The sequence below is a fragment of the Larimichthys crocea genome, unplaced genomic scaffold, assembly GCF_000972845.2.
Source record: "Larimichthys crocea isolate SSNF unplaced genomic scaffold, L_crocea_2.0 scaffold94, whole genome shotgun sequence".
NCBI lineage: Eukaryota > Metazoa > Chordata > Actinopteri > Sciaenidae > Larimichthys > Larimichthys crocea.
The window spans coordinates 21,545-37,448 of record NW_020861274.1 but is presented as its reverse complement, the minus strand read 5'-3'; the positions used below and the strand labels follow the sequence as shown (position 1 = coordinate 37,448).

At 43.0% G+C, this 15,904-nt stretch overlaps 1 protein-coding gene across 1 annotated transcript in view; it reads right to left on the bottom strand.

Annotated features, from left to right (window-relative positions):
* Positions 1 to 1,951: 1,951 nt before the first annotated feature.
* Positions 1,952 to 15,904, bottom strand: part of LOC113745580 (protein fantom-like) — a 33,083-nt gene continuing 19,130 nt past the window's right edge. The window contains exons 4-5 of the mRNA XM_027277205.1: positions 2,566 to 2,797; positions 1,952 to 2,176 (exon numbers count right to left, since the gene is read on the bottom strand). Of these exons, the coding sequence (XP_027133006.1) occupies positions 2,014 to 2,176; positions 2,566 to 2,797 (395 nt within the window). The 3' untranslated portion in view covers positions 1,952 to 2,013. The remainder of the gene's footprint in view (positions 2,177 to 2,565; positions 2,798 to 15,904) is intronic.

Below are 15,904 nucleotides of genomic sequence, written 5' to 3'. Positions count from 1 at the left end.
CTTTCCTCAGCTTTTAATACCAATTTCAGCCACTCATCTTAACCCCGCAACATTCGGTCCCTTTTACGTCTTGATATTAGACTGGTGTGAAATGGCCTCACTGACTTTTAATAGGTCGGCCTCAGTCAGTTAGGGTTTAATACTGTTTCTTATCCCAAAAGAAAATGGACTTCTACAGGTTTTCCCAGGGGTGTGTCCTGTCCCCCTTTATTGTTTCTTTATATAAAATTGACTGTCGGATCAACACACTGACAGGCCATTTCTCTTAAAATTTGGGGGGCCTTGGGACGGACAACAGTCCTAGTCAGTTTACTCCATGATGGAGAGGTTGGACCAGGGGCCAGTTAGGCTGACTTTGTGGAAGTGGTGTGACGCCATTACCTTTCAAGTTAATGTCCAAATAAACTAAGAACATTGGTCATTGATTTAGGAAAAAACCCAACCTACAGCCCACCCAACCATCATCAAGGGTCCAGCAGTGGCGATGTGGATTTTCTAAATATTGGGGGACAATAATTGATAAAAACTTGACCCACATTGACCTAAATACTTCGGCAATCTGTAAAACAGGGCCGACCGAGATTATACCTTTCTGCAACAGACTAAAGTCTTTAATGTTGCTACGGACCTTAATGGTTTGTTCTAGATTTTTATTGAGTCAGTTTAACTTTCTCTTGGATTTCATTTGTTATGGTTAAACCTGTCGTTTTAAAAAACAAAAACTCGCTGTTTCAAAATTGTGAAAGATGCCAAACAAGAGTAATTGCATTGCAGCAGCTTCGTCTCTCAGAGATCTTTGACAGACGAGGTCCTTCAGAAGGCCCGGTTATCCTGTCTAGCCTGACCACCCACTGTTGCCGAAATTTATTTCTCTGCCGTTGGACGGAGCTAAGGGATACCTCGGCACGAAAAACAGGACAAATTCTTCTTTGTTCCTCGTGCAATCATGCCAATTAATTGCACAACTCTTAAATTGCCTTTTTTGTGGTATTTTGTTGTTTATTTTCTTTTCCTTTTTAGGACTCCTTTGCCTTCTGTTACTCATATTTAACTTCATTTAGGATTGTTTAAATCAGTTTTTTGGTTTGCTTTACTTTGCTTCATTGTTTTATGTCCCTGTTTGTCTATTTATTTCTTGTTGTGTCTTTTGCTTGCCAAATGCATAATCAAATTTTCCCAGGAGGGACAATAAAAGCTTTCTGAACTTGAACTGAAACGAATGGAATATATCGGGACTTGTCGGCCCCAAATAGCACGTCGGCCCACCGGGCAACTGCACGGTATGGCCAGATTCCAGGTCCGTCCCTGGGTGAACACCAGAGGCACATAAGTTGAGCAATCAACGTCTTGTGGAGTTCGCTCCGTCTGTTGTGGCACTTGAGCAGTTACGTTTCTGTATCTGAACTGGATCTATGGGACCTAACACTGGACACGGCTGCACAGAAAAACTAAGGGCCTCCACCATTAAAGATGCACTATACAGTAGTCGCACTTCAAAGTTCCCATTCAAGCTGGAACGCCAGCTGAATGGGCAGCCGTCTTCCAGCTGACTCCAGCCGGCTTGCCTACAAAGTCCCGCGGACCGGCGAGGACCCCCCTCCTTCTCCTGGGGTCTATTTTTTTACTGTTAACTACACCCATTCCTGTAATTACAGGGTATGACCAGGCGGATGGCGCTTTTCTCTCACCGAACAGAACTTATTTACCAGTTTGTTCTACCTGGAGGATGGACGTCGCTTTTCCACACCTCCATTCCTTCTCGTTGCTTCCCCCCTGTGTTCGCCCTTACATTACTGGGCTTTTTGGTCTCCCCGTGTCACCCCGATCACAGATCGAAAATGCCGCTGGTTGCACTACTGCCTACTCTACCGTATCCTTTGCTTTGCGCGTGTTCCTGCTTGCCCTTCCCTTTAAGTTGTTTCTCTCTCCCCTGTCGCCATTCACCTTCTGACCTCAGTTTGTGGATTCTGACCTCAGTTTGTGGATTCTGACCTCAGTATGTGGGTTCTGACCTCAGTTTGTGGGTTCTGACCTCAGTTTGTGGGTCTGCTGCTGTCGGATCTGCAGCAGTCTTTCCTCGTAGTCGGCCTCCTTCTTCCTCAGCTCGTCTCTCAGCAGCTCGTTGGCTCCGTCCATCTCTTCCATGTGGCTCCGCTGGAGCTCAATCACATTCTCTCTGCAAACACAGGAAGCTAACCAGTTAGCTCACTGCTAAAATAGAACTACAAATATGGCAGCTTTGACTACAAAAAACCTCTGTGACTGGAGGTCTCTGTTGGTCTCTGTTGGTGTCTGTACGTCTCTGTTGGTCTCTGTTGCTGTCTGTAGGTCTCTGTTGGTGTCTGTTGGTGTCTGTTGGTCTCTGTTGGTCCCTGAAGGTCTCTGTGTGTCTCTGTACGTCTCTGTTGGTCTCTGTTGGTCTCTGTTGGTGTCTGAAGGTCTATGTTGGTCTCTGAAGGTCTATGTTGGTCTATGTTGGTATCTGATGGTCTCTGTGGGTCTCTGAAGGTCTCTGTCGGTGTCAGTTGTTCTCTGCTGGTCTGACGGTGAAGGTGCAGCACTCACAGGTTACGGATCTCAGTCCTGGCCTCCTCCAGCAGGTTGTGTCCAAATCGAGGTAAGAGACCGGTTGGAGGTCTCCCTCCTCCCTCCAGACTCCTCGTACCTGACAGACGTTTGAAGAATTTCAGTCTGTTAGTCTGAGAACAGTGACGTGTGACGTGTGACCTGTGACGTATGACCTGTGACGTGTGACCTGTGACGTATGACCTGTGACGTATGACCTGTGACGTGTGACCTGTGATGTATGACGTATGACCTGTGACCTGTGACGTATGACCTGTGACGTGTGACCTGTGATGTATGACGTGTGACCTGTGACGTGTGACCTGTGACGTGTGACCTGTGATGTATGTTCAGTCTGTTATTAGTAAACCAGTGGTTCTTTCTTCTTCAGGACTCAAATGCTTGTACTGGCGGGTTGATCCAACTAATCGAGTTTGGTGGTTGGATCCCCCTCCGTCTGCATTGTCAGTCATATGTGCTAACCATGTCTCCATTACAGTTATAGTTAGTTGATGATGTGCTGCCACTGTGCATTTTGTCTCTCTATCTCTTCACCGGCCACTGCTGCACGTAACATTTTATCATTCATTGTATGTCATATCTCAGTTGATCAAGGCTTTGTATTTGTACATTGGTTTGGTATGATTTGTCCTGTAACACTGACAGCTGGGCGATGGCATCCCTCCTCTGTGGATCTTCCTGAGTGTCTTCTTCCAGCCATTTTGTTTTTTTGTGGGCAGTTTTTCCTCACTCGAACCGAGGTCCTAAGGACAGCAGGAGTGTCACTCCCTGTACAAGATTGTCAAGCCTCAGAGGCAGAATGGTACTGTTGTGACTTTGGCTATCAAATAAAAATTTTATTGATGTGATGTCAGTACTTCATATCATTATGTGGCGACATGGGGGTGATTACTTTGTTATAAATTTAATACCGACATAACAGCCCCCTTTGGGTTAGGGCCTCAAGGACCCGGTAAAGATTAAACTATGCAGGATACGGAGTTCAATGATCTCCATCCAGCAAAGTTTGTTTAAAATTGGCAAGTGTTTGGCATGATAAATTAAAAGGTGGAGGAGGCAGAACGAAAAGGTTAGTTTCACGGCTGTGAAAAAACAATGTACGAACGTTCTATGGCCCTAACTTTATTTCGGGTACACTTCCGCACACAACAGCACAGCAAACACGGTCGGATTAACAATAGTGGTTTTTTTGGCTGGGAACAAATCTAGCACTATTGTCTTAGTTTGCCACCAGGACAGACAACGATAAACTTTTAAAAAAAACGTTCTTTACCAGACCCTTTAACACATTGTTTTTGTTGTCAACGGTGAAAAGGTCTATACTGTCAAGTTGGGGGAAATCCACTATAACACACACGCCATAATAACACTACTTCCCATGCAGTTAATCCACTGGCCGCTTCCATGTTGATCATGCAGTTTCATTTACTCTTGTAGAAAGTCTCTGACTGGATAGCCTACAAATGACTGACTGGCACCGTTGCACAACACTGCCATCTGCTGGATGTTCGGTGAAGGGTGTACCGCTATTTGTATTCAAATCTGGTGGCTTTATTTGTGAATCGGGTGAGCGGTAGGATGTCTCAAAATTACGTCATCGCGAGAAAAGCAAAAAATGGATCACAAATGCTGACTCCACACACAAAGTCAAGGACATTTATTTTCAAAATCTCGAAACTATATTTGAAAATCCCATTTATTATACACTTTGTTTATTATTTGTATGTCACATTTTATATTTGTATTTTGTATTTGGATATTATAACTGTATGCATATGTATTAACATCATCTTGTACACATTAAAATCTTTCTGAGACAAATTATCCTTAGTTTACACCTAATTGAATCTTTTTGAAATGTGTTACTTCCGTGTCAAAACTCTATAGTAAATTAATATATATATTTACATGTACTTTGTACAGTGGGCTGATTATTGACGTGCTGATATTCTGATATTAACCATTTATCTGGTATGTGCATCAGTTAAATCATTGAGCTTAAATTATTTCAAAAATGTGGTTGGCTTCTGATGCTCGTACAATCTGTAAGGTAAATAAAAAAACTATAGTAATCAGATAAATGTAGTTGGAGTCAACATAACATATTTGTCTCCAAAATGTAGTGTAATGAGTGGAAATCTTAAGTGGAAAGTAATACGAGTAATGTACTTATATTCAATCACTGCAAGTGACAATAAACAAATCCTTCTAAGATACTTCTAGAAATTTCTTATTTGATGGAGTGAGGCTAATACATGGTCCCAAATTTCCATAGGTGGTCAATTTGGGTGGAGTGAGTATCTGTGTTAGAGGTGAAGCTTGGTTTTACTAGGTGTTAATAAAGACTCACCTCAGTTTATCTGTCAACTTCTATTGAAGTGAATATAATTCTTGACTGGTGTCAAAAATTGAGCGCAGGACAATAAACCTAGGGATGACAAAAAAAAATAAACAGAAGAAAAGCACAGGTTCATACATTTATGAGTTTGCATATAGCCTGTACAAAATTATGATATGCAATTTATTCTGACGAAAAGGGTTACAGAAAGGAATAATTATTCACATGGCAACCTTTTCCTATTAAATGCGTGAAATTTCTTTTTTTTAAAGCCGTTAATTTTTGTGTGGTTAATTAATCTAATTAACGCATTAAAAGTCCTTAGCGCTTCGTAAAAGTAAAACTTCTATTTTAGAAAAAGTGTGCTTTATACACTACACTTCAGGAGCTGTGTCTTTGTTTCTTCAACCGTGCATTTGGCGCATACAAGTTGTGACTTTGAACCCCGCAGTAGATGACGCAGCCCTAACGTCAACTTTCATTGGAGGCGCGCGCCATCCGTCACAAATTGCTGCTTCTGATTGGTCAATTCACGGTTAGTGCGGGCAGGCCGATGGAGGAAAAAGAACCGGTACGGGCGGTAAAGAAGGTAAGCGACATCTTTGTTAAGCTAATTTGGGTAAACTTGTAAAAAAATTTCGATGCGATTTCTGTTGGTTCAGATACTTTTTTTACGTAACTGCGTCGGCATATGTGGCACATAGTGCTGCTAGCTAGTGAGGTATAGGCCCGGGACCACATGTGGCCATGAACTTGTTATGATTAGCCTAGCTAACGTTAGGCTAACTGGTAATATTGCGGCAATTCTTTTGTAAAGGCCTATGCCTTGGGATTTTATATTTTTTTATCCTCTTGAAGACCCACGTTTTTCAGTTCTGAGTTGTCTGTTATGATTACGTAAAACATTCGTTCCAAATGTTTAACAAGTGCTGTACCAAATTATAATGACCGTAAAACTAAGACATTGAACCACCTTTTAAATAATTAAAATGTATTTACTTTTATGAGTGATGCCACCGAAAATTCGGTCACCGAAATTTTCGGCCCGAAAAAAATGCCCAAAAGTGCATTTTCGGTTTTTGGTTTGAAATGGCCGAATAGTACGGACTAATAGTGGCCTGACACAAATTGATGCAATGAAAACCAACATGCGAAAGCAAAGAACTACATCCTACACTGCTCTTTAGCGAAGCTATAACTTTGTCTCTCTAAAACTATGTGTCTCACACATGCCGGTGCGTTCCATGGACCGTCAGAATGATATGAGCGTTCATGAACGTGGGAAAAAATGGAAATTCACCTGGAACTATAATAAAAACTAAATAGGATTCTTTCAAGAACAAATTAACAAGTGATTAAAACAACATGGGCTTCATTTACATATAAATGACATAATAAATTATACTAACTGGAAATTCTCCGGAATTTTGAAGGATAATAAATAAACATTTACTTATTAGAAAACACATGTCTACAACTTATTCTAGGCTATTATGCAATGTAAAAAATAGTGAACAATTTAACACACCTCATTTCATCTCTGTTTCGGTCTTCGCAACCATTTAATTTATTCGGTTTCAGACGAAAATTTTCATTTCGTTGCATCCCTACTTTTATTTATTTAACAGAAATGAGGCCCAGCAGGAAATACCCAAAAAAGAGATGCCCAAAGGGGTGAAACTCACCGAAGATGTGTTTTTATGAACCACACCGGCTCACCCCAAAGATGGATCAGATGGTTAATTGAGTTATTATTATTAAATTCATTGTTAGCTTCAGAGTAACCCCCCTGAAACTGTTATACATTTTAGTGACAGAATTTTACAACTCCTATTGGTCAAATTATCACTACATTTGGGGTAGGAAATGATTTAAAACATGTTATTTAAATTAAAATAAAAATTCTCCATCAGCAAAAGTAGCAACTTTTTCCAGGATAGGCATGAAATTGCATAGGTCTCTAATTGTTGATACCTACAGACACTCTTGCCGCTGTATTGCCATTATAGAATTTATTTCTTAAAAGTATGACAATGTAGGGTCTATGGAGGATAATGATTTATGACCAGTTATGCTCACGATTCATAAATTATCTTACTATCAAGTTATTGATTATCATATAGGGTTAAGAAAAAACCTCGGGGCACCACCTTCCTGAGCTCTGTCTTGGAGGTGACGAACTCTAGGAAGCCTAACAATTAATTGTAAAACCCAAATTAAATATCACAGATAAAAAGTCTCGTATTCAAAGCAGTCTCTGAGGACGTCTGAGGGAAACGCGTTCGGTTACCACACGCTGTCACAAACAATGTCCATAGCGATTATTTGCACCAGTAGCTGGCTGCTTGAGACCGAATTAAAGAGAGGCGCGGTTGGCCATTTTCCTATATTTTACCTCTACTTCATGACTGTGCAATTTTCTCTCACTGTTTCCGTTCTGTAGCAAATCTCTCTGTCCCACCTCCGAAGCAGCAGCACGAAAAATGGAGGTAGGTAGGTTTTCTACCCCACCGTTTAAAGCTTTTACAGCTCCACCCCATTTTTATTCCACAGACAACAGCCAAACTAGTTATTTCAAAATGCAACCAGGTGTTTGTTTCCTTAGAGGCGCAGACATCTTGGATAACAATTATTAAAATAACCGCATAGTAGGAGTCTGTTATCTCGTGATAATAACATTCAACAGTAATCATTAAATAAATGAAATAGAATTAAAACAAGTAAAAAGATAGATACCGAGTGCATGATTCAAATCAACTACCTTGTTATTGTAAAGCGTACGAGTGAAGAAGTGTGCAGCAAATGCAAAAAAATTATTAAAGTTCATGATGCCGGGACCTGCCAACATGTTACGCATTTTTCGTAGCGGGCACACATTTTCACCTCCTGTCGCTTGTACGATTTGTTGTTTCTAACATCCGCATATTTCCGCGTTTCGTCAGTTCAATTTTTTTTTTTTTTAACCTCGTTTAAGCAAGTTGGCCACTGATATTTTGAATGCGATGAACCCAAAGATTCAGAGGTCTGCTTTCGACCATCCGAGTGCTTCCTTCCCTCCCAAACTCCCCACCCTGCCTCCATTCACGCGGCGCAAACCAACTTCAGTCAGAGCCGAGTCGGGGCTGCAAGGCAGTCAGAGCCATTACTGAACAACTGAGCCGCCGCGCGTTCACAGAGACCATGTGCAACCGCCCGAAAAAAAAGGAATAAGAAGCCCCAACGATTTCTGGACAGCTATCGGGAGAGATGGCTGGCCTCAACACGTCCAGGCTGCCTAATCATGCATTTTGCACCGTGTGCAAGGTTGACCTGACATTAGTCACCAAGGGGCAGCCGTAACGAAAACACAGTTCCACACAACAAATACCCCCTTCCACACTGTCAGTGTCAACACCGTCATCTATAAGCAGTTGGGCAGTTGGTGAAAATTGGTAAACGTTTTTATCGTAACCCTATGCTTGGAATATTAAGATTAGCATGAGGCAATCATGTTCATCATAGTATTGGGTCGGTTTACTCCCGGTATGCGTGTTGTCTTCAATTTTCTTAGCTCTAGTTGCTAGTTTTCGGGTGCAGTTACTAGATTCGTCCGATTCACTCTGTGCAGCATACAGCTTACTCAGTCTCCAAGGCGTGGATGACCCACAGAAATCCAGGATGAATGTTAACTGTTTACTGACTGTTGAGATTACACCAGGCTGCATTGACCCCTAGCTCCAACGAGGAATTAATTATTCGTTCGTCAGGGCCCAAATGGTGTCTTCTATGCGCCTTATTAACAGCTGAACTTTTTGGAACAGCCAGTCCGTATTAATATCCATAACCAACTGCTCTCTATGGCCAAAACTTTAAGACACACCGAAAGCACATTCATCAATACACGCCCATAACTGAAATAAGCAATTTCATTACAATATAAATACCATGGCATGTTGTTGGCATCTTAATGATTTAAAATATTAATATTCTAAATATTATAGGCCTAATGCAGATTTATATGGAAAGTTTCATCACTGTGTTCTAGCCAAGCCGAGTGACTGTCAGATTTTTGTACAATCAATTCACATGAGCCCAACATAACTTGTAAAAATCTATTCCAGACAGTTATGCCAACTATAGGGCCTATTGGAATAGCCAATGTCAACTGGACATATTGGCCATTAATGCGGTGTACTCATGTCACCCTTGCATACCTGAATGACCTGACTAATTTATTGTAATATTACCATTATGGTAAATACTGTATAATCTATTTTTTAGAATGTGGTGTGCATGTTGATGTGTGTGTAATTTAGAATACGTAATGTTAACAACCTGAAAGCTGAGAATGTCGCCTATGCTAATCTCCCCCTCTTCCACCTACAGATTGCAGACGCCATGTTGCAGGCACCAAAACACAGAAATGGAGAGTTCCCCTTGCCTCCCTATCGAAGATCAACACTACGTTCTTTGGAGAGCAGACCTGAAGGACATCGGGCAGAGACATTTACCCAAACTTCATAGTAGAGCACAATTTGCCCTTTGTCTGTTGCTGACCATGCGGGACCATTTGTTCAGAAAAAATGTTTCCCGGACAGTCAAATGCACGCCAATTACGGTGTGCCCGTACTAACGACTCAGCTATCCTTGCTCCCTTTCCAAAAAATATGAACAGATCATCGTACTAGAAATGTGCCAGTCCCCATTCAGATACGCATAGATATTGTGATATAAGCTCAGGTATGTTGTTACAAGGAAAGGCCTTGTCATTATAAAAGATAACAGTTTGTATTTGCTGATGTGATTTATTGAGGTGGCAGTGGGTTGGGAAAATTGATGCGGCTGGGCAGGACGGGACGCCGGGACGGGGGGGGGTCGAGGAATTAGTACTCTAACATCTTGGTTTGGCAGGTCTGTGATCGGAAGGCAAGTACAGAGATGATTTTTTTTTTTTATCTTTCTAGGTCTAAGAGGATTATAATTGAACCAATAAGATATATTGCATGCTAAGTAGATTATTTGCCTGTACTGGTTTACTCACATCTCCTTATTTACTCTCTGTCATTTTCAGGACTTTTCTGTATTTTGGACCTTTGAAGATGGATTACACAGCCAACGGTTTTTAACAATTTTGGTACAAATCTTGATCTTTCTTGATCTCTTGAAATTTTTTTTTGTTAAACTAGTCTTTCCTTTTCTTAGTTTATTTTTGCTGCTGTGCCCTGTAAGGTTAATTCATATTTTGTGCAGAAGCCAAAGAAGGACAGATTGTTCCATCTTTCTTTACTCCAGAGGAGTGCCGAAATGCTGTGGGGCCTTGGACGCACGGGAAGGTGCCAGATGTGAAGGACAGTCCTGGATAAGTTTCAAGTCAATGGGATTATAAGTAATTACATTGCTCATTGTAAACACTTATGAAATATGGACAAGGTTGTGAAATCCATTGTAAAAATAACATAACCTAAAGAAGCAACAAATTATGTTCAAAATGAATTTGTTGTAATTCTACTTTTTTTTTCTAGTTTGTTTTCCCCTCTTTTTCTTTGCCCCTTCTCATATTCACACAATATTGGCCAATTTTGGCATAGTTTCTGATGTGTTGGAACCCACATGTAAAACAAAACCGCTCGTACGCTACAGTAAGTTTTAAAAAACTAAGTTTATTATCAACCAAAAACCGTGACAACCCAGGTTTGAGACCAGGAACAGAGCTGCGTCTTACCTGCTTTCTGCGCTCCATTAGAGCAGTGCCCACCCGTCCTTTAGATTAGAGACGGTCTGTCCCCCATCCACCTACATTCTTTAAAGATAAAACAAACAGATAGAGGAGTTACTCATAATCACTTAATAAAAAATTAAATCAACTTGAATCACTCATCCCATCATTGTAATACTCATATTCCTCAAAGTACTGGTCGAGGTGGTGAGTTGGAGCCATTTATTTGACTCAAGTCTATGTAAGAAAATCTTAAACCTCAACTAAATTATACTTCATTTGAAAGTCTTGTTCTTAGCCTCACTCACCCAACCTAGAAAACATTACAGCCCAACTTCTATTCTTACAGTATATCGTGCTCCAGTTTCTTAGTCTGAATTTTTGATCAGGCTTGATCCTTAAAACAGATAACTTAATTATTGTAGGTGATTTTACACATTCATGTGGACAAGTACAATGATAGTCTTAGTGTTGTGGAGAAAATTGCTTGCAAGTCAAAGGTCAATGTGAGTCAGGAGGGAAGAAAGTGTTTAGGAGCCTCTGATTCTTATGCTGTATTCTTTATTGATGCTTGGCCCAAGGAGAACTAGAGACACTTCAAGTACACCTGAAGTGCTGGTCGGTCTCGGCATTTCTGATAACTCATGCTGGTGGTCACATCTTTAACCCCTCATAGATGACGCCACAAATACTTTACGCCCAAAATCGTCAAAGGGAATGCATTTACCATGTTCGTGTTTCACCTTCAACACATTCTTGTCTGGAGACACTTGTCTGTTCATTGTAGTGGAACGTCAACAGTAGCTATCTATTCTGTCTAGAACGGCAGCACAGGCCTCTCTGACCCTGGCCACCACAGTGTTGAGCTATGGTGCACTAGTCCAAAGGACAAACCAATTAGTACTGCAGAGGACCACCAGGGCTCTGTGACTCAAGTAACCTAGGATAGAAAACTTCCATAACAAGCCCCTCCACCGGAGTACAGTTAAATGGGATTGACACAAACATTATAAAAAACCTCGTATCACACAGAATTATCAAAAAGGCCATCCATCAACATCCTCTTTCAAACAAAGCAGCGGTTTGATTAATTCATACAATCAGTGAAAACCTTAAGAACCCTTTTATGACCCCATCATCCATTCCCATGATGTGTGCGTTCCACTTCAGGTCAACAATGGCCTTAAGCTATTGAGGATCCCTACAACACAAAGGTGTTAAAGAAGGTCATCAGGGAGGTCCACAGATCATGTGCAACATGCCACTGGGAGAGGAGGCAAGCTCCAATTTATTTTATTTTCTCATCCCCTATAGATAAACCCTAGCATATTATAGGGGTTCCTAAAACAATTACTTTAACATCTTTTAGAGCAAATTTCTTCTTCTTTTTTAAAAATCCAAATCACAACAATCATCGTTGAAATCACAGACATTGTAAAATCTCGACCCAGTACATTATGTTACAGTAGAGTCACCACCCATGGAAGGTTTACTAGCACATAGAAAAAAAAAACCAACAAACACGATGCATGGTGGGTGGAAATCATCTTCGTAGAAGATTCCATAACAGTCGAATAGTTGATATCATAACATAGTTGTAACTTGAACTTTTAAAACCTGTATTACATTTACTGTGGAAAACCATCATTGAAAATTGTTTTAAACTTGCTTCCTAAAAATGGCAATTTCTAAAGATTAAAAATATCACATCTCTTAGATACTAAACAACAGTAAAGCCAGAATCATCACCCAGTAACTAAATGGAACACAGAGGTAAACGAAACCAATGACCCCCCTCCATTTCAGACCAATATCCCCCTCTTCATCTTTTCCCAAGAGAAGTCATCAAGGTCAACGCCTCGAAAAACCTTTCCCAAAACTCAAAAATGATAATACTCTTACCAACTTGCTTGGCAACCTCTGGGCGTTACACACCTGGGGTGCTGACCACTGACCTTGTTGTCTTCTTCACCATTAGTTTAATCAATGCGATCATACACGTGCAGAGGAAAAGAATAAGGAGTTCCACCAACAAAATAGAATTAGTCAAAAATTTTACAACCTGATCCCCATGAAAACCCCCCCCCCCCCCAAAAAGGTTACCATAAAAATTCCCAAAGTAAACCCCTGTTTATCATGTAACTCTTTGATACCTTGATCTGTGTATGCGCCATATCCAGACCTCACAGTCGTGTCGGAGAGTAGGAGCCACATTCAGTACCTATAACTTTACAAGTACTCCCTGTGGCTCCAAACAGGGAGATCCAAGCGCCAACGATTTTGTAAAGCTACAGTTAACTTCTGCAGCTCCTCTGTTCAGCTAAACATGGGCTTGCTGGATTGCATTGAGATGCTTCTCAGGACTTTGACAGAGATTCACGCTCTGTTGGTTATATACATACGTACAAAGGCCAGATGGAAGCTGGCTATCTTTTGGTGTTGGGCTTTCTCTTTTATATTATGTAGAGGCGGGTCTCATGTTTTTTTTTTTCATACATCACAGGTCCACACGTCACAGGTCACACTCACAGGTCACACGGCAAGGTCACACGTCATACATCACAGGTCGACGTCACAGGTCATACGTCACAGGTCCCACACGTCACAGGTCACACGTCATACATCACAGGTCACATCACAGCAGGTCACACGTCACAGGTCAACAACGGCATACATCACAGGTCCACACGTCACAGGTCATACGTCACAGGTCACAGGTCATACGTCATAACAGCAAAGGTCACAAAAAGTCACAAGGCCACACAGTCACAGGTCATACGTCACAGGTCACAACACGTCACAAGGTCCCATACGTTAAAAAGGTCACACGTAACACGTAAATGTTCTCAGACTACAGACTGAAATTCTTTCAAAAACGGCTGTCAGTACGAGGAGTCTGGAGGGAGGAGGAAGAACCTCCAACCGGTCTCTTACCTCGAGTTGGACAAAACTCTGGAGAGGCCAGGACTGAGATCCGTAACCTTGAGTGCTGCACCTTCCATCAACCGTCAGACCGAGCAGAAGAACAACTGACCCGACAGAAGACCTTCAGAGACCACACAGAGACCAATCAATACCAACGAGAGACAAACATAGACCTTCAGAGACAAACATAACTTAAGACACCACAGAGAACCAAAGAGACCAACAGAGACAAACAGAACACACAAGAGACCTTCAGGGACCAACAAGACCAACAGACCAACCAACAGACAACCAACAGAGAACCGTACAGACAGAGCAACAGAGACCAACAGAGACGTACAGACACCAACAGAGACCAACAGAGACCTCCAGTCACAGAGGATTTTTGTAGTCAAAGCTGCCATTTTGTAGTTTCTAGTTTAAGCAGTGAGCTAACTGGTTAGCTTCCTGTTTTTTGCAGAGAGAATGTGATTGAGCTCCAGCGGAGCCACAGGGGGGAAGAGATGGAACGGAGCCACGAGCTGCTGAGAGACGAGCTGGAGAAGAGGAGGCCGACTACGAGGAAAGACTGCCTGCAGATCCGACAGCAAGCAGCCCAAAACTGATGTCAAACCCACAAACTGAGGTCAAGAACCACATACTGAGGTCAAATTCAACAAACTGAGGTAAGAAGCCACAACGGAGGTCAGAAACCCACAACTAGGTCCAGACCCACATACTGAGGTCAGAACCCACAAACTGAGGTCAGACCCACATACTGAGGTCAGAATCCACAAACTGAGGTCAGAACCCACAAACGGAGGTCAGAAACCCACAAGACGGAGGTTCAGAACCCACAAACTGAGGTCAGAACCCACAAACTGAGGTCAGAATCCACAAACTGAGGCCAGAACCCACAAACTGAAGTCAGAATCCACAAACTGAGGTCAGAATCCACAAACTGAGGTCAGAACCCACAAACTGAGGTCAGAACCCACAAACTGAGGTCAGAACCCACATACTGAGGTCAGAACCCACAAACTGAGGTCAGAACCCACAAACTGAAGTCAGAATCCAACAAACTGAGGTAGAAATCCACAATAAACTTTGGGAGGTCAGAACCCACAACTGAGGTCAGAACTGTGTGGTCTGAGTATCTCCTAGAAAAACACACACGTCTACAACAACAGACTATGATCATGTTTGTTCACATGCAGTCTAAAAATGATGTAAACACATGACGCTCCTGTAAACACGCGGCAGGTTACATTCAGCGGAAACGTGACGATGATCAAACTTCAGAAGGCAGCTGGCCGACCGCTCCAATGCTGTACCGAGACTGGAGGGGAGATTCCGCCAGCTTGCAGGAGGTGAGACCACTGACCTGTACGAAGTCCACCTGAACCTCTGCGGTCCTCCTGCTCTGCTCATATGAGTGTGTGTGGGTCAGAGTCAGAGCACCTGAAGGTCCACCAGGACGCTGCCGATGATGTAAGGTGGACGAGCTGTCAGCTCAGCTCAAAGATGAGAGGATGAAAGGTTTGGACCCTGGAGAGAACGTCTGCAGAGCTCGGGGCACATCACCAACATGAAAGTAGGAGCAGGGTGACCAGCAACAGACAGAACCACGACTCTCATACGCCTACGTGCCGGTCCTGGGCGTCCCCTCATCTTTCGAGCTTGGACTAGGGGGACGAATCCATACGGTTCCGAGGGGTTCCGGAGGACGAAGCCTCCTCCTCCTCAAATTCTACGCACCGGTCTTCCCTCCGCCTCAGTTATGGAACCTCCTCCTCCTCTTCGCGCTCCAATAACCGTCACTCAAACCATACACTCATTCGGGGAACGCCCGGACTCAACTCGTCGAAAAAAATTCACCGAAAACCTGGGGGAGCGCAAGGCGTGGGGGGTCCTCGCTGGCCTCTGTCCCTGGACCTACAGAGGGCGGATGGGGGGGCCTCAGTATAAAACAAAGAACGGAGTCAACATCCTGGGGGCGCTCTGTGCGGCGGCGTTGGGGAAAGGGGGACCCTCTGGGTCGTGCCGGAGATCAAACTCGGGGGGGAGGGGGAGAGGGGCTGGGACCTGGGCGGATGCAGTGGATCAAAATACCTCCGTAACGAGGGCTTGCCGCCTCCTCTTTCCTCCGAATAAGGCCTCAAAAAGGCGGGACCAGGAGGAGGGGGGGGGCAGGGCTCAAAGCTAGGAGCCGGGTGCGGGTTCCTCAGTCCTCCTCGTTGGGGCCGGGGCTGGCCTCCTCTTGCAGGGGCTAAGTGCCGCCGCACTCCTCGCGTCTGGTGTCCCCGGGTGAAAAACGGAGGGCTGCGAGGGTGGGATGTGCGATGGTCCTGCACATCCTCTTATCCACGCAAAAAGTCATT